At 38.5% G+C, this 23,067-nt stretch overlaps 2 protein-coding genes across 3 annotated transcripts; one reads left to right on the top strand and one right to left on the bottom strand.

Moving 5' to 3' along the window:
• Positions 1-6,389: 6,389 nt before the first annotated feature.
• grxcr1a (glutaredoxin and cysteine rich domain containing 1 a) lies at positions 6,390-10,269 on the top strand. The gene is made up of 4 exons (XM_067518981.1): positions 6,390-6,957; positions 8,276-8,515; positions 8,621-8,686; positions 9,616-10,269. Exons 1-4 carry the CDS (start codon positions 6,553-6,555, stop codon positions 9,793-9,795), a joined length of 891 nt encoding a protein of 296 aa, XP_067375082.1. The 5' UTR covers positions 6,390-6,552; the 3' UTR covers positions 9,796-10,269.
• Positions 10,270-12,670: 2,401 nt separating this feature from the next.
• On the bottom strand, positions 12,671-22,982 carry slc30a9 (solute carrier family 30 member 9). 2 transcript variants are annotated; one of them, XM_067518979.1, is made up of 18 exons: positions 22,872-22,982; positions 22,319-22,468; positions 21,514-21,711; positions 21,256-21,288; positions 20,983-21,082; positions 20,712-20,804; positions 20,490-20,572; positions 19,814-19,872; positions 19,244-19,311; positions 17,599-17,757; positions 17,098-17,233; positions 16,979-17,018; positions 16,816-16,887; positions 15,918-16,025; positions 15,557-15,722; positions 14,872-15,001; positions 14,207-14,320; positions 12,671-14,079 (listed from the first exon to the last, which is right to left on the bottom strand). In XM_067518979.1, exons 2-18 carry the CDS (start codon positions 22,425-22,427, stop codon positions 14,035-14,037), a joined length of 1,713 nt encoding a protein of 570 aa, XP_067375080.1. In that variant the 5' UTR covers positions 22,428-22,468; positions 22,872-22,982; the 3' UTR covers positions 12,671-14,034. The 2 variants fall into 2 exon arrangements, with proteins under 2 accessions (XP_067375080.1, XP_067375081.1); XM_067518980.1 differs by lacking the exon at positions 21,256-21,288.
• Between the last annotated feature and the right edge of the window lie 85 nt (positions 22,983-23,067).

Genomic DNA, 23,067 nt, shown 5'->3' on the forward strand with positions numbered 1-23,067 from the left:
CTATAAAACAAATCTGAAAAAACCTTTAAACATTTTTGTGGCGTTGAACCTGGACACTGACAATGGATACAAGCCATTGTAAACAGACACTTGTGTCAGTCACTGTGTTATTATGTGATTATTGTCTAAGATCTAACCCAGGATGAATTACTCAAGCCTACAGTTTCTTTTATAACCCCCATGTGCCACTCCACCTTCATGGGTGCCACCGTCATTTACAATAAATAGGAGACATTTTTCAACATTGCCTTTTGTGAGGCGACAGCTTGGCAGCTGTACATGCAGCAAATCAAAGTGTGCTCTTGTTCACTGCAGCTGAAATGCAAATGACACAGGAGACAGCCATTTGTGCAACAGCAGCACCACTGCAGTTGCCTGAGAGAACTGCAGTGTTGCAGACACAACAGTGGTTTGATGTGAACCGTATGTTGCACTGCTGAGTCTCCTGCTTGGAGATGCTTACTACCAGACCCCTAGGATGTAGATAAGCCTTCATTATAGCAATATTAGGGAATCCTTTTAGTCCTTTAAAAATATTTAATATAAAAATAAAATGTTTTTACTGGGGATTAGGAAGTGTATGAGATTATGTTCCTCCTCTGGAAAACATCAACAAGATTTCAACAGGAATGTGCTGTATATGAGTAGTGCAGTAGATGCCAACAATTTTATGAGCAGAAGGTATGTCTGTGTTTACATCATCTTTGAAAAACACATATTCAATAACCTAAGCTGTTTTATTCCTGTGTCTTTACATATTAAATGCTACTGTAAGTACTATTCTCCACAGCCCAAAAAAGCACAAGTCAAAACACAGAGCGATTGTGTTTTAATAGGCACTCAAGATTCACCACATCCAAACATAAGAAATGAACACCTGAACATCTATGCCTCCTCCTGTGCCTCATACAGACACATCTTTCCGAACGATTTCCTTTCTTTCCCCCACTCCACCTAATTCAACATCAGCTTGCCACCATGGGGATTTGGCTCAGTAACTCCCCCGGTTGCTAAGCAACGGTGACAAGAAGCCTGGCTCTTCAATTGTGTGTGTGTGCGCGCGGATGCAATGGTTTTTTGTTTTATAGCATATCCAGTCCAAACAATGACTCATTCAACCAGCCACTTTCAAATACTTTGTCAATTATAGACAGCATGAGCATTTTTTATAGGTTTATTTTTATTTCATCAGTCTGACCTGAAAAGATGGATCTCCAATGCAATCCTCCAGCAACACTTTATTTTTGCCCACAGCTTGAATTACTGTCACTATTGATAACAACAACTGTATTTAATATTATTATTACTATCATTATTATTATTAACTTCAAAAATGTAGGCTATGTGTTGCAGTTAAAAAAAAAACAGTTTTTACATATCATTACACAAAAGAAGTAAATACTGACTCGATGTGAGTTACAAGAGTATTAATAATTTAGAGATATAAATTGCCAATGTTTGTTGAACACATAGTCATGAAGCATTTTGGCTTGTTTTCTAATATAGCAATTGAAACCATTTGGAGACACCATTTTTTCATTTGGAGACACAATGCCAACTGAAAGATTTAGTCTAGTAACCTGTCACTTGACCAATGAGCTGAAGGTGCCTAAAGAAGAAATAACTCTCACCTTTCCTTTCTTGACTGTGTTTACTTCACTGCCCTCAAACACATTCATACCATGTTCCCCATGTTTTCCATGTGCCTATGGTCCCACCTTTTCCAGTCCAACCACTAGATGCCCTCAGACTTCCCCATTTCTCCCAGTTACCTGATGTTCCCCACCCACTCACATACCTGTTCCCAACTTTCTTCCTGAGTCATTAGATAACGCTTGTGCTTTAATGCTGAAGATATTTATTGTTCCCTCCCACTCTATCAGTTACTTTTTCTGATCTCCCATCTGCTCAACAGTAAATGTTGGTAATCATATACATAATGTTTGTTTTGTTTTTTAGATTATGGGATCCTTATTAACTTCTGTCAATGAGATGGCTATTATTCTCAAGATACTTTCATTAAAATAGTTTTTCTTAGCTACTGTAAAAACCAACTCATTATTATCATTATAAATCCTCCCTGTCACCTTCTCCACATCACACTGCAGTAAGTTTGCAGTATCTTTGAGATATTACATACAATAAGGTTAAGAAAACATTCTTGAGCCCCTATCTGTAAAACCTTTGCCTCTGCAGGAAATACTTTTAGCCACTCTCCTGTTGTTACAAGCGAAATATAAGGAAATTAGTAATGTAGCTTACTGTAACAGCTTCACTGGATCATATCCCAGATGCTTTTAAAAGGGTGTCCAGTTAACTACAGAGGATGAAATGTCGACTATTTAACCATCAGGTATCTTTCCCATGTTACTGGAAACCGCTTTTGTGAAATTATTTGAAAAATTCCTATAAGTAACTCATACTGCTTTAGTGCAAAGCAGGGCCAGGAAGTCAGCAGCCAATTGAGTCACAGTTGTTTATGAGGGACTCTTGTTCACAACAGCACGCAACTTGGTTCAAAATAAAGATGGTGTTTTTTTTCTCATTTTCACATTTTCAGAACGTATTTAACAAACCCGTGTCTGCAATACCTTTGAAGTCCATTTCAGAAAACCTTTGTCAGAAAATTAAATCTGTCTGTGTTTAAGGATACACTAATGCGGCTCCTGCTCACTTGGCTTGTCACTGACTATAAATTTATCACATGTTTTTCTCTTCTCTCAAGACTTATCAAACCAAAGCCTTCAGGCCTGAAGCTGCATCTTTCATCAAAGTGGCTCCACAGTGAGAGGCTGGACATGACAATTAGCTGTAATTGAACGTCATTCTGCCCCCTTGTGGATGATGATCTTTAGTCAGAGTGAGGGGGTTTAGTGGACAACTCTTCACAAATGGTGAGTCAGTGTGAGTCATTTTGCTAAATGCTAATGCTGATCATTGTGTCAAACTTACACCAAAACCCAGTTCATAGTATATATTCATAGTATAATAATTGGATAAATTTAAATTACATTTTAGTTACATTAAATTTACATTTATCATGTCTTAAAACGTGTCTGTGGTATAACGACATAAATAAAAGCCATACTGGGAATATGTCTGTTTATTTAACTTGCACAGAATACGAACCATTCATCAGCCTGTTCTGTTTGTCTTTTTCCAATTGGTCACAGTCGAGTCGACAAGCCGCAGTGAAATTAAAGAGTGATAAGCATTAATCTTTTCAAATTACCTTTTTAAGAGCAGTTGAGGAGGTGACTGCTGGGGCTACGTCAGCACTGCTGATGAGGAGGGCTGAGAGATGAGCTCCTTATGTTGAAGAGACTATCACCATCTCACGGGTCTCCAGTCAAAAAGTGCTAAAGTGAGATAAAATGGCTGCTTGACTCAACATGATGTGGGTGTGTTTCACTAGGGTCTATATAAGATGTTGCTGTTCTGTTTAAACAGAAGGCCAAACAACACAGTGAGCATATTTTCATGTATGATTAATCTTACTGCTTCTTTATTGTATTGAAAAAACTATTGAAAATTAAAATGGTATGATTTATTGTATTCCAAGGAACAGTGTGCTCAGTTGCAGGCATTTGTAAAATCATATCACATCACATAAAATTTTATTTCCATATGAATTTTTGGTGGTTATGGGTTTATTTTTATATGTACTGTACAAGAACTTACACACCAGTGTTTTGATGATATTACACTTACCTACAGGTGGTGGTACAGTGCCAATAAACACAATCATGATAATGCTTCACTAAATACTGTGAAGTAGACTAGTTATTGCAGCAAGTAGGCTAATCATGGATGTAGACAATGTCACAATCTGCTTTACATTAGATACATAAGCACCTGACAATGATAAAAATAGACAGCTATGTAAGACGTTATTCTTGCCAACTTAGCCAAGCTGAGAATTATGAGCTTTAGGATGAAATTTACAAAACACATGTGACACATTTCGCTAACCTTTGCTCCTCAGCAATTTGTGGCATCTAAAATGGCAGCAGCATTATAAAATGAGCTTGTGGAGGCCATATTGTAATAACTGCTGGGACATTGTTACAAAAAAAGATGCTTTAAAGGAGAGTTTGGGTCACTTTGAATCAATAAGACCTACAAACAGTCTTAGGATGTCACTAAATCTTAGTTTGACACATTAGACTTTCCCACATGGATTTTCTCAAATGATCAAAACAAGGCGACACAAACAGGGGATTACATTCTGTGTGTGTGTGTGTGTGTGTGTGTAGCTCTTACCTCAGGGGCCAAACTGCCGTATTAAAACAGAGTGGTGCTGTCACCGCTGGAAGCTGATGTGTGACATCTCCGGGAGTCGCTTCATCACCTGTGACACACAAACACACAAAAAACTGGCCGAGGTATCTCAGCAGACACTCTGCTGTTTTGTGTCACTGTGACACATTATAGGGTCTGGCCCTCGACTGCTCTATGAGGACATACAGTGAACACCTGCACACACACTTTGGGTGTAACCCAGCCAAGGAATATCCATTTACTGTACGTCATACGTTCATGCGTGTGAAAGCTGTCAGAGTACATTTAACTTTTTGCTACACAATAAATAATAAAGATGGAGGAGTCACTGCATTTGAAAATTATTGTAGCCCGTAATGACTGACATGATATTCTGTCTATAGCACATGCAGAACTTTGAGAACTTGCAGAAAATTGTACATGTGTATTCACAGTAACTCCCTTTGCTTCACCAATATTCTGTACTGTATATATACACTACTCACAAAAAGTGGGGGACATTTGACTTTCAGGTGAAATATATGGAAAATGTAAAAAGTTCATGCAACAGTGATATTATATCATGAAAGAAGAACATTTAAATAGAAGCATGCAACAGTAATTTCTTCATTTTACAAATATTATTGAAACAAAAGCTAACAGCAGTGGTAGCTATACCACAATAATTAAATGTCAATATCTGAATAACTAGGTGTCATCTTGGTCTTATGATGTCAAAATGTGTAAAGCACGATGAAGAGAAATGTTGTTGAACCAGAACATTTAGTGGTCGACTCATGGATCAGACATGAGCCATGAATCCCATTGGGATTTTTGCAGTTAATCACTTTGTTAGAGAACAGCATGTTAAGCAAAAAGTACTGAAACATTGAACAGGTGGACACGTGCATTTAAAAGCTTAGAGAAGGTCAAATTAAGTTCACCTGTAAAGGTTATAGTGCATCTGAAATTTCACCCGAAAGCCGAATGTCCCTGACTTTTTGTGAGTGTAGCGTATGTTTATCTCTATACATGTAGGCTTTATACTTTGTATCTACACACACTGTTTGTGCAATAACAGTAAAATCTAAATTTGCTAATTATTTCAGTTGTGTTCTTTCAGCTGTACCAAAAACAGTACATACTGCAGTCGTGTGAAGTTCCTAAGTACAATTACTTCAGTTATGTATTTCAATATAAGGTATTTCTATTTTAGTTAACTATTTCCACTTTCTTTTGCTTTACTATACAGTAAATTTAGCAGTGCCCATTCAACACTTAAGGAGTGAGTCAGTGAACATATGGTCCCACTCCACAGACACTAAGGTTTTTTGTACACTAAACTAAGTGTTACCATAGTTACACTATGATAAGAAACTATTACTAAAAGCGTAATTTATTTTTTACACTGTACAATTAGTGTTCAGTGTTCATCAAAATTAACTCCAAGATTATTTTCTCTAAATGAGGGTTATACTTACTCGCAAAACAGTGTTGTTGTTTTATTACTACAAAACTACTACAGAATTTTGTTTTTTTTACTCCATTTAATAAATTCTACGGTTTGGTCAAAACAACCACAAGGTTTTCACGCCTTAGTAAAAAAATCTTAAAAGTATAGAAATTAAAGCATGGACCCCTAGAGTTCTTTTATTAATTTTCAATGTATGTATATGGTATAAAATTATTAAATTAAGTTGATGAAGTTAAGTTGACTTGATGATGTTGTTTCCCCAATTTCCGCTTAGCTTGGGAATGGCACTGCACGGCTGGGGGTGGGGATGGGCTTTTCGGGGTTTGGTGTCCTGCCCAGGGACACTTCGACATGTGGTCGGGAAGAGCAGGGCGCTAACCTCTGACCCGATGGTGGGTAGGCAGCCACTCTACTAACTGAGTCACTGCTGCCCCTGTAAGTTTTTGATGTTGCTATTTTAATCTGTTGAATGCGATAAAAGTATATGAAGTCAGGCTATTAAAAGTCTTGTGTCAGAGCTTTGGCGAAAACTGTTTAAACTGTGATGAATAATTCAAAGGCGGTGATCATTTTACTTGAGATAGGCCTACTAGGTTGCCATGGTAGGAAAGCATGTATAATTTACTGTCAGTGTGACTCTGGCTGCAATGCAGCTTACAGGCTCTCAGTCATTTTTAGATCTGTTCAAACAGTGAGGATTAAACGTGCTACTAATCCATGGAAAACAAATGTGTCTGAGCTGCACATATACCTTCGAATGAGAGGCGAGGAGCTACGCTGCAGTGTTGCGGACCATGTGATGTGGCAGAGGGTTTGCAATGGAGGAGACCATGATGATGGCAGGACAGGAGAAGCCACAGAAGCGGGTGAGATTCCGTGTGGCTTCTGGAAACAGTGGCCGAGTCCTGAAGGAGATGTTCAAAGATGAGGGGCCATCAGACTCCCTGGATTCAGACTGCACCAGCAGCTCCGACGCCGAGCGGGCAAGCACACCCTCCACAAGTGGAGACACACATAGACACCTGTATGTATACTTGGGCTCTGAGCTGGATGACAGTGAGAGTGAGCCTGATGATCTGCTCATGTACGCAGGGGCTACCAAGGACTGGCTGTTCACTACCAAGAGGGTCAACATACTCAGTAAAAATGGGACTGTGAGGGGGGTGAAGCACAAAGTCAGCGCAGGCCAGACTCTGTTTGAAAACCTTCCCAATTTCAACATTGTGAGTACATCTGACTGGGTTTTTGTTTCAATTCCTGTAAATATTTATCACAAAGTTGCATTATTGCTGACATGGTTTCACTTCTACTTCCTATCTGTCTGGACCGTGTTTTAAAGTCTAGTTACTGCTAGGAGCCCCATGTAGGTGAGAACAGAGGACAAGATCACAGAACTATTAAATTTTAATGATGCACTTCATTAAGTGTTTCAGGAGAAACTAATCAAGTTACTGAGTTCTCAGCACTTTACGTAGTTTCCCTGCCTGCTTGTTATTCTGAGCTAACTCTACAGCTGTGTGCTGACGCAAACGTTATACAGAAGGTCACATCCAAGGAAATTTCTCCACCCAAAGTGGTGTTAGGTGAAGACATGGCATCACTGACTAGACTAGACAAAGCTTCTCATCATGATTAAGTGAGATTATCTTTCTTTCAGGGTGAAGTTTAAACACACACTGTGGTCTGATTCACATAAATGTATCTGGTCTGATTCTAAACAAACAATTTAAAAATCATCTAAAGTTTACATATTGCTGATTGTTGTGAAAAGCACACACTTTGGTAAGTGGAAATAAATATTACACGTGGAGATAAAAAAACATGAAACATATTGTAAAGTAGTTCAAACATGCAGTTGCACCTTTCAATAAGCCATATTTTACAAGTTTCTTACAAGATTTGAAGTAAGAAACAGACGCCTAAAGCCATATCACGCAAAGCTTTCACTAAAATTGGAATTTCAAACATTTCAAGATCAGAGTAAGTTTTCACCCTGGTAATGTGTACTAGATTTGTGCCTGTATATCAGTGTTATATTGCGATTCATGTTGATTTTTACATAGTACATTTTAAAGAGTTTAAAGATAAGAAACAGGTTCGACATCTTTCAAAATGATCACAGAATAGCAACTAACATTGTTTGCATGTTAAAGTACTAAGTACAGGCACTAAAATGTATCCGCAATAATACACCATTATTTAATTGTTTATTATATTTTCTAATAAGAATTAACTTCAGCAAAAAGTAACTAAAGCTGTTAAATATTTCTATTGAATTAAAATGTAACTTTACTTCCCAGTTCAGATTGCTTTGCAGGTTTAATGATGCAGTTGTTAGTTATAATGTATTCAAAAATTAAATATGTTTAAAAAAAGTATATGGAGGTAGTCTGATGTCTAAAGTATAAGTATTGAAATGTCACATCATAATCTGCAGCACAAAGGTGCTATTTTATCCCTGGACAGTTCATCTGAACCTCATGATTGATAAGATACACAGTACAAACGTGATTGTTTCCCTACGTTTCAATGCTCTTGCAGATGGGGTTATCTCTGGAGTTTGGGCGGATAGTGATCTACACAACCAGTTTCCGTGTGGTCAGGACAACCTTTGAGCGCTGTGAGCTGGTCAGAAAGATTTTCCAGAACCACAGGGTGAAGTTTGTGGAGAAGAACATCGCCCTGAATAGTGAGTATGGAAAAGAGCTGGAGGACCGGTGCAAATGTGTGGGAGAACCTCCTTCATTACCAGTCGTGTTCATTGATGGACACTACCTTGGGGTCAGTTCTCTTTGCTCCTTTTTAATGACTTCTGTAATCAACATGTTGCGGAAACACATTGAGAGGTCATAATATATTACATTTTGCATCTACCATGTTGTTCAGGGTGCTGAGAAAATACTTGGCATGAATGAATCAGGAGAACTTCAAGATCTTCTGACAAAAATTGAGGTGAGTTGTCAGCGTAAACCATAATGAGTGCTTGAGGGTGGTAAAACATTTTCTTATGATCCAGGTAGAGTCAACCATTGGATAATGGGAATGATTATAATTAAGTCATAATACATTAAGCAATTGGCCCTATAAACTGTGGAAACAGCGGCAATTTTCCTCACTAGCACAGATGCATGCACATCTTTAATTGACCATCAGCAACAGAGACTTGGTATTGATTCTGTTTCCAACGCATTAGTTCAAACACAGCTCTGCAGAGTGTATGAGGTGGTGTAAAATATTCTGTTTCACACTGAGCTGGAACAAGCACTGGCCTTTTCTCAGGCCTCAGTTCTTACTTTGGAAATTAGACCCAACAATCCTCCCATAAATGACATTTACATTTACATCATGAATCCCCATCACTGCAGTCTATTAAAAAGTATGCAGCTTGAAAAGGTCATGCACACACTAATCAGTCCAGAACAGGACGGTAATATGGCTTTATTGTGAATTTATATCTGCTGAATTATGAACTAAAAATATCAAAGTGGAAAAAGTTGAATTTGAAATAATGGTTTGACATTTTGTTATATAAACCTACTTTCTTGTTGAGCACTGAGAAGGAGCTGCTTTTAACATATCTTGGTGACCATGTCAACGGTAACCAAATCCACACCACCTCTATCAATGTCAAAGTAATACATTTTACTTTTTAACTTGTTTCACTGAAGCAAAACAAACAGGAAAAAGTGAATACATTTGTTAAAATGTCAAGCTGTTTGAATTTAGCAAATAATAACAATCTTGCTTATATAAAACCCATGTGTTTCTTAAAGTGAGGGCTTCAAGAAGTAATGGAATATAACCAGCTCTATACATTTGTTTTTTATTGCCTGTATTGGATATTTAATCTGGGACATTAAAAAACCCACTTATCTCTGTAGAGAGTACAGCTTCCCCACACGTGCCAGACTTGTGGGGGCTTTGCCTTTGTCCCATGTCCAATGTGCCATGGCAGCAAGATGTCCGTGTTTCGCAACTGCTTCACGGATTCCTTCAAAGCCCTCAAGTGCACTTCCTGCAACGAGAATGGCCTGCAGCCCTGTGTGAGCTGCAGCCGCTGAGGATGTTCAAGTGCCTGATCAAACACCCTCACTTGCTTCTCTGAGACAGAGGACCCTGAGCTAAACTGGAACACAGACAGCGAAAGGAAATGCAGCACGACTCTTCGTCCATGGCCATTGTTAGAGAAAAAAAAAAGGATTTTGTATTAAAACTTGTGAATTTTGTCAATATTATATTGCTGCTATGTTAAAACTCTATGTAGCTTGTGATATTTGTTAATGGTGTAAAGCAAATTTCACATCAGATTCCTCGCATTACATTATGACGAACTTTGTGTGTGGATCTGCATACACCTCTGAACTAGTTTCTCCTCTGGTAAACTTAAAAGCTTGTTCGTTAATTAGTTAAGGATAGACTCTCAGGAAAGAGAGGGAAAGGCAAGAGCTCAATTTGTAGCTAAAAGGGGACAAACGCAAAGCTCAAAGTAAAGCCACATCAAACAATCGCAAAAAATATGATATACTTGTATATTTAAATAAAACAAAGGAATCAAATTAATCTCAAATGGAACTTTATTCTTATTTCTCAGCATTAAATACATATTGCTTACTCAATGGCCTATCTAGTAAAAGTTCCAGTTCATCACAGAACTATGCCTCCTCCAATAATCCAAAGAATAACTGCCCATAAAAAAGCACAGTAACTCATTTAACAACACTTCCAGAATCCTCAGACTCCCACAACCATCTGGATGAAAAATATTCACTTGCTGCACAATAAAAAAACATTTTAAGCCATTTGTCAATTGTACAGTATTTTCTTATGCAGCTAATTTGATGTGCCATATCGTCCTGCTCTTTTGGATAAAACCAAACACTGAAATACCCAAAGACTGCAAAAAAAAAAAAAAAAAAAAAAAAAAACCTAAGGAAAAAATTATTAATTATAAATTAAAATTTAAATTACATGTTTTTCAACCAAAACTCCCAAAGTATTGGAGTGAAATGTCTACAATCTCACTTTATTTAGCATTTTTAAAAAACATTTTAATAACAGCTGATTGTTTATCAAACTAATAATCAATCTGAGGATCAAATAACTAAGCATTAGGCTACATAAAAACAGTTTTAATCATGCAAGACAAAATATGACATGCTGACCAACACCTTTATTTTTTCTATTTTTTTTTTTTGTTGGGTGGGGGGAGGGATCCAAGGATTCTGAAAATATATTCAGGAAACCCGAAATGTTCTACGGAAGGATTTGGGTTTTTTAAAAGGACCCTCTCAGTTTGCATTTTTTTGAATGCGCTGCCTTGCTTTGAGACTGAACACACCAGAGCAACACACTGGGAATCAGTAATGAATTCGCTGCTTTTTAGGATTTAGGTCAGCACCGTATAACTCAACCCCAGGAAAACTTCACGTGTTGTCGTTTTCTGCAGCTATGGAGAACAGAAATGTGTTGTCTGTAGCCAAAATTAACGCAGATCAATTCTCCCCGTTGTGCGCTTTATAAAGATGATGTAATTTGCTGGCTGCCATTCGGGGGGGGGGGGGGGGGGGGGGGGTACGCAGGTCGGCTCTCTATGCTGTCATAGCCCTGTACAATGCTGCTTGAACATTATTAGACAAGGCAGCACTGTAAAGAGGCTAAAAGCGTAGAGCAGAGAGATGGAGATCCGCCATGAAGTCATCGAACACTACCTGGACTGTTGTACATGCTCCTCCACCTGTGATTGAAACACCATCCACATCGATTATTTGTGCAGAAGAAACACACACGCTCGCACACACACACGCACACAAAAGGTTAATGAGGTTTTTTGTTTTTTTGATGAGGGTACAATGCTGAACAAAAGCTCGTTTCTTCAACTCAATTGCCCACCGAAGAATAAGGGGGTTCGGCGTTTCGTAACCACGGGCTTGTGGCGATGGAGGGGGAGGTTGCATGAAAATCTGAGACCCCAACTGGGTAAGTCTACTGCGCCCCCCATCTGTGGGTTGTCGGAGTCTGAAATATTCGAGGGGAAAAAATAGGATGCATCGAAAATAAGCACATAAATTAGCTTTATTTTCACAGGCGCTTCCACAAACTTCTAATTAATGAGGGTGAGAGCAGCGATGCGATGTGCAAAAGGCTGTGGAAGGACTGAAGATGTGTTCAGTGATCTCCAGACTCGACAGGCGCGTCTCCACGCATATTTCTTGTATAACAATAAGCGAAATAAACCTGAGGATCTTGTTTTGTTTTTTTTTTGTTTTTAAATCAACGTGCACAAGCGACCTTTTCTGTCTCTGAGGGGGGGACACATGAAAGGAAACGAGATGGGCAGTGGCACTGGCACAACTGACTTGGGGATGGTATGACGAGACATGACACTGATATGCGCGCAACACCCAATATGTTAAGACAACATTCAATGGTGAAAAACCTGCAGTGGAGTTTGTCCGCATTGTCTCCGCTCTCCGGGCTCGGCGAAAAAATTATTTCAGTCGAGTAGTCTAGCGTGGTCCAGCCGCGATGCTGTGCGTAATGTTTTGAATAGTCGGTCAATGCGCAGACTGGTTGGAAATGACTGTTTTTATTGACGTCAGCGTAGAGGCAAGTGCCCCCCCCACCCCCGCTGCTCTGTCTCATCCCTACAACTGCACCATCTAATGGACTTGGCTTTACATTCCATTCAACCGAGTGAGCTTTACACAGAAAACAGGCCTCACATCCCTCCCCCCCCCAAAAAAAACTAGATTTAAAAAGTTTCTACTTTACTGTCCCGGATGGGGTCAAATGTGTTATTTAGTGGAGCTAAAGCCTAAAACCCACTATTAAGGGAGACATCTTTTGATCGTGGGGAATCCAGGCAACTATGTCTCATACTATACAAGAAAAATTAAACTTAACTACATGATAGTGGAGAAAAGCACAACGATTCAATAAATTATTTCAAATTTATTCCAACTCTTTCAACAGCGGCAGCATCAATATAACCAAAAGTATCACACTATTAAGACCTTCAAAAATACATGTATCCACCCTCTGAACGGAGAGGACTCCAAACCTCCTTCTCAATCTTAAGCTGGTGCCCCCACCCCCCTTACTGGAGCTGTCACTGTGCCAACTGTAGATGTTTCAAACAAATTGTTCAACAGAAAGTCTAAGAGACAATTCACTGAATATTTCAGTGTCCATGCTGTGAGGCTAACATCCTGATTTATTAAAACTATGACATTATGCTCACAGCTGCTTTTGGAGCTCAACACTGGATGAAACCTGGACATTGTGGGGATGGTGCCTGTCCAGTAACTCACCTGTGGAAAAATACAATCTGTCGATTGTTGGAGAGAAGCAAACCTGACACAGCAAAGTTATTGAACCTAAAATTTAGAAAATGTCAAAATTTGGAGTAGAACGTGGGATACCACTGCCTTAAATGTCCTTTCTAAGTTGGAACAATGTTTACTCTTTAAACTTGACCTAGAGTGAAGATCAACATGTCCAATAAAAAGCAAGTTATTAAAGTCATTAGACTTTCAACATGTCTTGATGATAATATGTTAATATGAAAAATTTAATTTGGAATACCTTTTTTCTTTTGTGCATAATCTGATTCTTATTAAGTGAACCGCATCAACTACCACATAAATCAAATGAAAAATCTTGTTTTGCATATTTTCTGTTATAGAGATAAAATATAGAAGTCACAAATTCTGCCTTCGCTAAAGAACCTGGTGGCACGTTGCCATTTTCAGCTCCTCAGATTTTACATTAAAAAGAAAAAGTTTTCTAGCAATTAAATAAGTCAGGTTGGGTTTGTACTAATAAAAAAAAAACACACACACCATTATTCTGGTGCACGTATAAGATTAAAGAAACATAAAGTATATAAAATAATACTGGTCCTGCTCATGATTTTGTCTATGACTAAATCTGATTTTAACCAAACGCAGACACATTCACGGACCCAGAAGAAAAACCCAGAAGAATATTTAAAATGTTCTTTAAACTCAAGCAGACTACTGACGGTCTTAAGTCTTTAGCCACAAACACACTGGAGTGTGGAAGAGGATCACAATATCACAAACTAAAGTTCAAGAAATACAATGAAAGCCCAATCATTGCCCAAACTTTGTATGTGGTTTTGAACTATAGTATAATATAGACTTGACTTTTGCAGAGATGGAGATTGTTTTGTGGTGCTCAGACTGGGAGGCAGATAGCAGAAGTGGACTCCTCTGTCATCTTTCTGCCAGTAGGTTCATCTTGATACAGCAGTTGCCTTCAGCTGGAACCACTAAGTGTTATAGAATCTCCAGGTCTACATGACGAACCTCCGGGTTACGTTGCTACAGAGGAACAAGTTACGATTAGACAAAAATCCATGTATTGCTGATCAAATACTTTTTTGGGGAGTTCTAGATATATTAACACATCACTGATACAATAATTTAAATATGTTACATATGTTAGTACCTTCAGTTCTTTCTCCAGGCGGTCTACCTCAGCTCCCAGGGTGTCAATGATGTTCTCCCCGTGTTTCAGCATGAAGTTTTCCAGCTCCTCAGGAGTTTTCACCAGCTGAATTTCCTGCAGAAAGACAAAAGTCCTCAGTCTGTAAAGATAGAGTTAAGGCTCCTGGACGTAGGGCTGGACATAGGTTAGCTAGAAACAACCAGTCTACAAACATTTTTATTTTAAAACTGAATCATGATGCTGATAAATGATTTAAATTCAAAAGGTTTACAATTTTCCGTTGCTCAGACTGTAGTAAATCTCTTTCAGGAGGCAACAGTTTAAAATCCAACTTCGGAAAAGTATAATACAATGGGGAGACAATCTGCTTTTACCTGCTATGGATTTAGTAGTAGATACCTGTGCAGAGTTAATACAACTAAAGAATTTATGAGTATCTTCTATGATTCATTTTAAATAATAATTTCTCGTATATGACAAATAAAAACAGTTTTTTACATATATTTAAATAAATAAAATCTCAGTGTACATTCTTGGATTTATAAAACACATTTTAGCCCAAGACAACATTTGTGTCATAAATGCATACTTTTAATAAGGTCGCACCCATAAAAGAAGAGACAGAAAGTTAGAAATATTTAAATGTTATATAAATAAATATTTACACTGAGGATTTGGTCAATGTCTTGTTTTTCCAGGTAAGACCGTGTCACCACTCGTCCATCAAAGTCAACTTCAGCTTTAAAGCGAACTTTACTCAGTCCCATATCAGTAGCTTTCACGTCGTGGATGGCTCTGCTCAGAATAAAATAAAGCATGTGAGGAAATCTCCAGGGCAGCCAGACAGCAGAAACTATCCAGCTTTCAGGTAGTAAGAGAATAAAACATACCAAATGCTCACTGCAGTTGATTAATGCTATTAAAACGTTCAGTAGTTTTCTCTTTTTCTACATGCAACATTATAGCTGCTTTGTGTATATGTAGTCATACAGTTTCATATAGTTTTGCATCTCCTTAAAATCAGTTTTTAATCTAATGACAGCTGTTTGTGTCCTTGTAATCAAGCTTTGCCTCTGATTTTTCATAGCTTTGCTAACAGTTATGATCATATTGGTGAGGTGGTTTTGTTTTTCTTTGTAAGTTTCCTTTTGTTTGTTCCTCTGGTCATTCCCCTGATTTTCCAAGAACGGATATTAAAGGTCACTTTGAAGAGCGCCTCAAGGCTTTCATGCAGCCGACCCCTGTGTGTGTTATTTGGATTCCAGACCTGACGTCAATTTGTGGTTCGTGTTATAAAGCTGTGGCGGTGTGTTTGTGTGTACAGGAGAGTGGGTTTGCAGATTTGCTGACCTTACAGCGGGGTCGTTCTCCAGAAACTCTGTAAGCCTCTGTACACGTTCAGTCGGTATAGATCGTCCCAGCAGGGCCTCTGTGTTTGTGTAGATAAGGAAGGCTGAGACAGCACCCAGCAATGTGCCCACACCAAGAGAACCCAAACTGTCATAGTATGGGTTACCTGGGACAACACAGGTAGAAACAGACAAAGCAAAAAAAAAAAAATCTGTGACACTCTGGAAGCTAACATTAGGGACCAAGGTACAGACACACGAAAGAATGACTAACCTGAGAGTAAAAAATTATAGCACAAATTATTCACATGAGGATGATTAAGGATTAAACAATATGAATTAAAGACATCCTCTTTGCTTACCTGTGAGTGAGGTGAGCCCCATGCACCCGGCAGCCAAAGTGACTCCTAACACAGCGGCAGTGTCCTCCAGCAGTACTACATTGGTACTGGGATCTCGACTCTGCATTACTGCAGACACGAAACAATGCAAAACCTCATTTACCCCTGAATTAATCATTTTGCTTGTTCACAAAGGGCATTTTCTTTAACCACATAACTACCCTGGCGTTGTGTTTCAGTGATTTTGCTGCTGCAATTCTTATGTTCGTCAGTAAGATAAGTATCAACAAATAAATTAAAATGTAACAACTAAGTTGACAGAATATCTATGGAGACATAAATGATTCCAAGTGAAACTGGAATTGCTGCTGGGTTTTCTTGGGATTGTGTAGTTCTTGAAAGACTCTACGCTTTCTATTATTTCACAGGGCTTGTCTAAAATCACTGCACATGTAGTTAAAATTTGTCACATTTAGTAGAAGAAATTATTTTTAACCGCACGAGAAATTTCATTACGGCTCACTGTAACAGCATCATCAGCAAAATGAACCTGATGACTTTTAAACTGCAATTTCACAAGTAGTTTGTATCCCCTTAACATTTTTGCTGTATGGCTGACAAACATCCAAACAGTGACAGAAAACACCTAAACAAGAAATATGAGCCATTTCTGGGTCTACTGATTCATGTGCAATGTTTTTAAGAGGAGAGAGACCATACAGTACTGCATACTGTATGTGTCTCGGATAAACATTTCTATTTCCAGTTGGTCAACAGTTACAAGGTGCCTCTTACCTGCAGTGTTATGTGAATATGGAACAGGTTGCTTTCATCACTACAGATTCATCATAAAGCTAAGTTTAAATGTAATAATATAAATATTGTATCAGATAATGAAATAGATTTCTGCTATACATACCATATTCATAAAAAGACATTCCATGCTGGCGGGAACTCTTCTTTATCTCATTGATGGCTACTAGTAATGTGGCTAAGAAAGTAAAATAGAAAGAAATGTCTGAGTACAAATTCCACAATCCCTGTCCAAATATCAGATCTATGAGGTCATTTTTAAAACGCACCTCCTTCAGACACTAGAGAGCCTGCCAAAATACAGTAAGCCTGTCGTAGAGAAACATTTTGGATCAGCATAGTCTTTTACAGACAAATGTTCGTTTCAAGTGTCAACCCGGACACTTACCCATAGCAATGATTCCATCGGTTCCGGGTGCAGCAATCCCATGATGCCATGGTACCAAGAGAGGCCTGCTCCCATCATAAAAATACCAACCCCACTGATAAGTGAGGCGATGTAGCGCATGTTGGAGAACCCATACCTGAAAAAAACAAAGAGCAGTGTCTTTTACAGCTGAGCTTAGGCCAATGTTGTTTTGCTACTTATACACACGCTGCACATACTGTATATTATTCACAAAGGTTTAATAGTTAGATTTGCAAAGTAGTAAACTGTTTAAAACCATCTGCATTTTGGAAGCTACCAGCACAATTTACACCGAATTCTACAGTGGTTTTCTTAACGCTGCATTGTGTTGGCAATGTTCCTGCATGTTCCTATTCTGTCAGTGAAATCAATAGTGGCAAGCCAGTAAAATAAATAATATTGTAGCAACATTATTTCTCTACATTACTTTTACTCTTTGTGGCTCAACTTGCTTTCAATAATATCATGTTTGATGCTTACGGATGCCCAGCGTCCGGGTTACGAACAGACTGGCTGATACCCAGGGCGAGCAAAGCCTGGTTGCAGGTATCAGCCAGAGAGTGGATGGCCTCTGAGAACATGCTGGCTGATCCAGTGTAGACCCAAGCCAGGAGCTTAAAGAAGAAATTCAGTCCATTGCTGAGGAGAAAGACAACAAGTGGGTGAACAAGTCTGATTCGTAGGACAGAACTTAATAATCAGTAATGCCGACCAATGTCAATAAGAATGTATATAGACACATCACAAATAAGTGCCTGAATTACAATGAAGAGAAAAAACTTTATTTATTTATAGGCAATATGCATTGACACACTGTCCGTGAACATTGAATCAATCAGATCGTGGCATATGCAAAAAAATCAGCGTGCAAACATAAACAGTTCTTTGCGGTACAAGTGTGAGTGACTACAACTAGGATTCAGCATTTTATTAATGAGTAAGAGTAGTGGATCTGAAAGTGCAAATGTGCCTTTCTCGCTGTCTCTGTTTCCAGTCTCTGTTGGTGAGGTGGGTCGCAGTGTATATTATTATCACTCGTTCAAACAAGCATAAACTTGTAGAAAAATGGTAATGTCAGCTCTGACCCTCTGTGTCACATCGCCTGTTTGTGTATGTTAAATAATGAGCAAACAAATTCTCTAACTGTTATGAAGACGCTAAAACAAAAGGTGAGTGTCTATATGCACAACTGTTCAGTCTAATTTACCACATAATATCATAAAACTGAGCAAATACTGGAGGAGTACACACTCTAGCCCCCTGCCTCTACCAGCTGTACCTGGCCAGCACTGAATGACATCAGAGCAAGGAACCAGGATCAGCAAGTGATAGTGACTCATTTCTAGAGTTCTATTCCTCATTCTTCATTCATTCTTTTTGTTCAGCTTCACCCCAGTGATTAATGTTGGCACTATTTTTATTCCAGCTATTTATGCTTTCTGTTAACAGTATATCTATAAAAGCAAAGGCATAGGAACTTTTGGGGTATTGTACAATTCAATATTATATATTATATATTTATAGCAGGGGATAGTCATCACAACAGTGAACAGTGTTATCACACATATCATGCAGGCCTTATGGTTAGCATTAGTTTTGCTTGAGCAGGTTTACAGGTCATCAAAACATAGTTGGCTGTCTAACAGTGTGACACTTGACGTTACTTATTTTTCCGTCCTTAACTGTCTTTATCAAGTGCAAAAAGCTTTCACAGCCATACTGCGCCTCTCAAGCTCTTCACTGATTCCTTTGCATATTGTGTATACTCACTATAGGAAACCATCTGCTGTTCATGTGACTGTACGTGTGCTTTAACAAAATCATTCTAATCCAATAGGGCACATGACCTCACGTGGTCCCATGCAGTTCCCAATTTATTTTTTAAACATTTTTAGGATGTTTCTTTTTTTTAGGATGTTTCTTTTAAGGACCAACTGTTTTGGCCTTTTATTGTTTAGTTGACCATATGCTTCACTCTTACACTACTGCAGAACACTACACGTAGTAACCCTGCTATGAGCAGACTCTCTCTAAAGCAGTACCTCCCACTGTGTGTGCTACAGCTCAGTAAAGTCACTAAGCATAGACAGACTTCACAGCAGAACCACAGACTATTGAAACTTACATGCAAATAGCCACCATGACCACCTTTCCTGGCCCTTGTAGATAATTCGTTCTCTTTCCTGATCGAGGCTTAACGAAACAAAGAAACATCACAATTCGTGAAATACCGATCATCAGTTTCATAAAAAAAAGTTAGTCATTTTAGTAGATTGTTTTCAAACATTCTACAAACACATGGTGATTAATTTTCTGGTAATATGATTTATAAATGGGCTGAATATAAACTCTCTCTGCCCTATAGTCAGTTTACAATTATTACAGTTGACTTTACCCCATTAAGTATAGTATGGGCGTCAATTTGGCAAAACAAGGCAGCAGAATACAGAATATACCATGACGTCCCAGAGAAGTGTAGAACAGTACAATACAGTTACTGAAATAACATCAGCAACATACAGTAAACAGGGGGGAACTGCATGAATGACAACAGATAATGACACTGTCATTTAGATGCAATGACCTCTGTAACAAGAAGGAAGAATACTGAGATATCCACATTACTTTCTGTTTCACGTATACAATTATTTGGAGAGTTAAAAAACAATGAGGGGAAAAAAAGGCAAGATCTCACCTTAGTGTTACCCCAAAAGTCTTTGTATTCTTTCAGCAGCTGTTGATTTCGAAAAAGATCTGCCGGTCATTGAATAAACGATATGTAAAATAATATGTTAACCGTTCACAGATTACGCAAATACTTACAGAATTTCTACAACAGCTCACGCTTAATGCTGCAATGATTTATTTATTGATTTTTTTGATGAAAAAAAAACATACTAATTAATAATACATATAATTTGCCACTTTTAAGAACAAATTTGATGATAACATGTTTTCAAATGTGAGAATTTGCTGCTTTTATTGACTTAGAACTGAGAACCTTTTATATTTCTGAGGTTTGGACTGCTGGTCAAGATGAAATAAGAATTTTAACTGTATAGCTTTACGGTCTAGGAAAAGACTAATCAAGAAAATAAAGGGCATACTAATAGATGACAATATTCGTTTTTAGTTTCATTTCCACATGTATTTGCTTTCTGTCAGAGAGATACGTTATTTTCTCACAAAGACCGGAATCAGTGGAAACAGTTATCCTAGATTTATTTAAAGCCAACAGAATTCACTAGCTAACACTTCACTATCTAGTAATAAATAATGATCACAATATAATCAATTTTCTCATCTAACTCTCTGTAAGAAAGTGAAATCTTACATATAGTAAAATATACAAAAGTAAAGTAAGAACCTACTCTCTTGGTACTCTCTTTCCATCTCTTTTCTGACTTTTCTCTCCCGGGCCAGAGCTTCATGGCTTCCCCATACATCTAGTGCTCTAATAGAGAAATACATAAATCAACAAAAGTTAAAATCACATAACAATAAAAACCTAGTAGTTCGGGCAATAACTTGTTGGAAGACTTTTGGTGTTCTGTTATCTCTCAACGTGTAAAGCTAAGGCGTATAACACTAACTTGGCCTCCACGTCTGACCGCAGAAACACAGTGAAGGCCTCTGTGTCGTCATGAGGGCTGCGCCTTCTGATCTTCCGAAGCTGTTCCAGGTCACTGTCAACAAATAAGGCAGTGGGGAATTAAATTTCTTTCAGTGTCAAACTATAACAAATGCATGTTTATCATTAACTCTAATTTGTGCAGTGGCTGGGGTCTGCAGGCATAGTATTCAGCCATCGTTGATTTACAGTTTGGACTTGATGAATATTTAATGTTTGGAGACAGGACCTACCTTTGTTTGAGACAGAACTCATTCATTGCTCTAACTGCAGTGATAAAGTTGTTCTGAGTGTACTTGGACCCATATTCCCTTTTTTTCAGGACTGCCCGAACTGCACATGAAAACAAAAGCAAAGATATAATAAATATTATAAAGAGTTTTCATCTGTACTCATTTGTCCCCACTATTCTTCAAGCCACCAAATCACACCTGGAATTTGAGGATCATAACTAAAATAAAAGGTTAATATTTGCAGTCATGCAATAGACAAACATTGTTTACTACCTTTAACTTGAATAGTCTCATTTTGTGATGAACCTACAAAAGCAACAACAACACAAACAAAAACAAATATTGATCAGAAAAGTCATTTGAAACCCAGGAGCATTTTGAAGGTTCCTGCCCATTTTCATACCCAAGTCAACAGTTTTCAAAGGGAAAATACTGTAGTAAACATTATGTGTGCAATACAACACTGTGCCACATGCCAAAGAGATGGACATCAAACAACTTCTCCGGTATATGGACAAAGTAGTCTTTCACCTGATGAAGCTGAGGTGGTTTTTGCAGCACCAGACAGGGGCTTTTCTGCTGATGGAGCATCACCCGATGCTGGTTTTGGAGGGTCATCTTTACTGCTGCCAGAGGTAGAGTAGTAGTGCCCGTTGCCCAGCCCTGAAGAAACAACTCTGCAGTCTGGAAGGCTGAACCACAATCTGTGTATGCTTCTGCTTTGCCAACCTGTGCAACACAATGTAGGCTTTTAGTTTTTGTTAGTTTTGCTGCATAGTAAATAATACCAGGATTTTAGAGAAAGTAGAGTAGAGCTGGAACTATGCCTTTTGCAAAGAGGTGCAGCAAATCCATCAGTTTCCCATAGAAATTTCCCTTAAGATTTTGATTTAAGCAGAACCTGTGGTCACTACTACCTCTTGACCACACACAGACATGGTTTTCTGATACAGACGTACAGCAGGAATAAAAAAAAAAACAAAAAAAAAACGCAGACATCTATCTCCCAGCAACACAGGGAGCAGTGTAACAAACTATGCTTAGAAAACCACCAGAAGCATAGTTGACCCCTCCCAGGCCTCATTCTTTCTGATTTTGTTGGACCTTGGAGGAAAATCAGTTAAATCTGTCTGTGTCTGTGCCTGTTATAAAGGACAATAAGACTACTTGAGTAGACTAAAGTATGCATTCATCTGATAAAGATTCACATGTCAACGTCAACAAACATTGACATATAATTGACATTTGGATTTAAAGAGTATTATGTGTTATACTGTATGTTGGGCTACATCGTTGTAGCTAACATTTAGCAGCACTTTATGTTGAAGCTCCTCACCGTAGCACAGCTGCGAGAGCCTAGGAGACTGTTGTGAGAGGGACGCCCGGTGCTGCAAGGAGACCCTACAGAAGACGTTCCATGGTCTGTGGGCCAGGCTGGTGAACATCCTCGCAGTAGCAGGACTCGTTGGCGAAGGGCAGGAACTTACTGTCACGGGAGTCACGGATAGCGGTTAACGTTAGCCTGTCACTTTTATCTCAGTTCAGCCAGATTAACGCTAAGATCTGACCGTATTATTAACCGTATTGTCATCGCAAGCAATAGCTACAAACAAACTAACATGTTTGACATAGCGGCCACTCGCGTTTAACTGAAATGTGTGTTAGTGACAATCACCTCGCCCGTAAACTAAGGCCATTAAAGACGCTGGAGCACACACACACATATATATACACAACACCGGTCAGGCGAACACAGCTAGCTAGCATGGAAAGCTAATAGCGTTAGCCAATGAAAGTAACAGCTACAGTATTATATTTAGATTTACTCAGAAACAACTGCTATTAACTGGTGAATACATTTAGATGCAGTCATTCAAAATAACCCATACCTGTCTACACTGAGGTCTGTTCTGCATAATCTGCATACATTTTTGGAATCTATGACCAAAACGACTGTATCGCCATGGAAAGCGCTACAAACACACATACGTCACGTCACCTATGACACGCAAAACACACTTACAGGCTTCTCGCGGGAGCTTATCCGGTTTTAGGGTGTCATATCGCGATATTCTCTGAAACTGC

Source organism: Channa argus, chromosome 10, assembly GCF_033026475.1.
Source record: "Channa argus isolate prfri chromosome 10, Channa argus male v1.0, whole genome shotgun sequence".
NCBI lineage: Eukaryota > Metazoa > Chordata > Actinopteri > Anabantiformes > Channidae > Channa > Channa argus.

Coding starts and splice junctions, on each gene's coding strand:
- grxcr1a (XM_067518981.1), top strand. CDS start 6,553: ATGGAGGAGACCATGATGATGGCAGGACAGGAGAAGCCACAGAAGCGG. Junction 6,958..8,275: donor ACCTTCCCAATTTCAACATT/GTGAGTACATCT, acceptor ATGCTCTTGCAG/ATGGGGTTATCTCTGGAGTT. Junction 8,687..9,615: donor ATCTTCTGACAAAAATTGAG/GTGAGTTGTCAG, acceptor TTATCTCTGTAG/AGAGTACAGCTTCCCCACAC.
- slc30a9 (XM_067518979.1), bottom strand. CDS start 22,427: ATGTTCACCAGCCTGGCCCACAGACCATGGAACGTCTTCTGTAGGGTC. Junction 20,573..20,711: donor CGGTCAGACGTGGAGGCCAA/GTTAGTGTTATA, acceptor TTTCTCTATTAG/AGCACTAGATGTATGGGGAA. Junction 17,234..17,598: donor AACCCGGACGCTGGGCATCC/GTAAGCATCAAA, acceptor TGTTTTTTTCAG/GTATGGGTTCTCCAACATGC.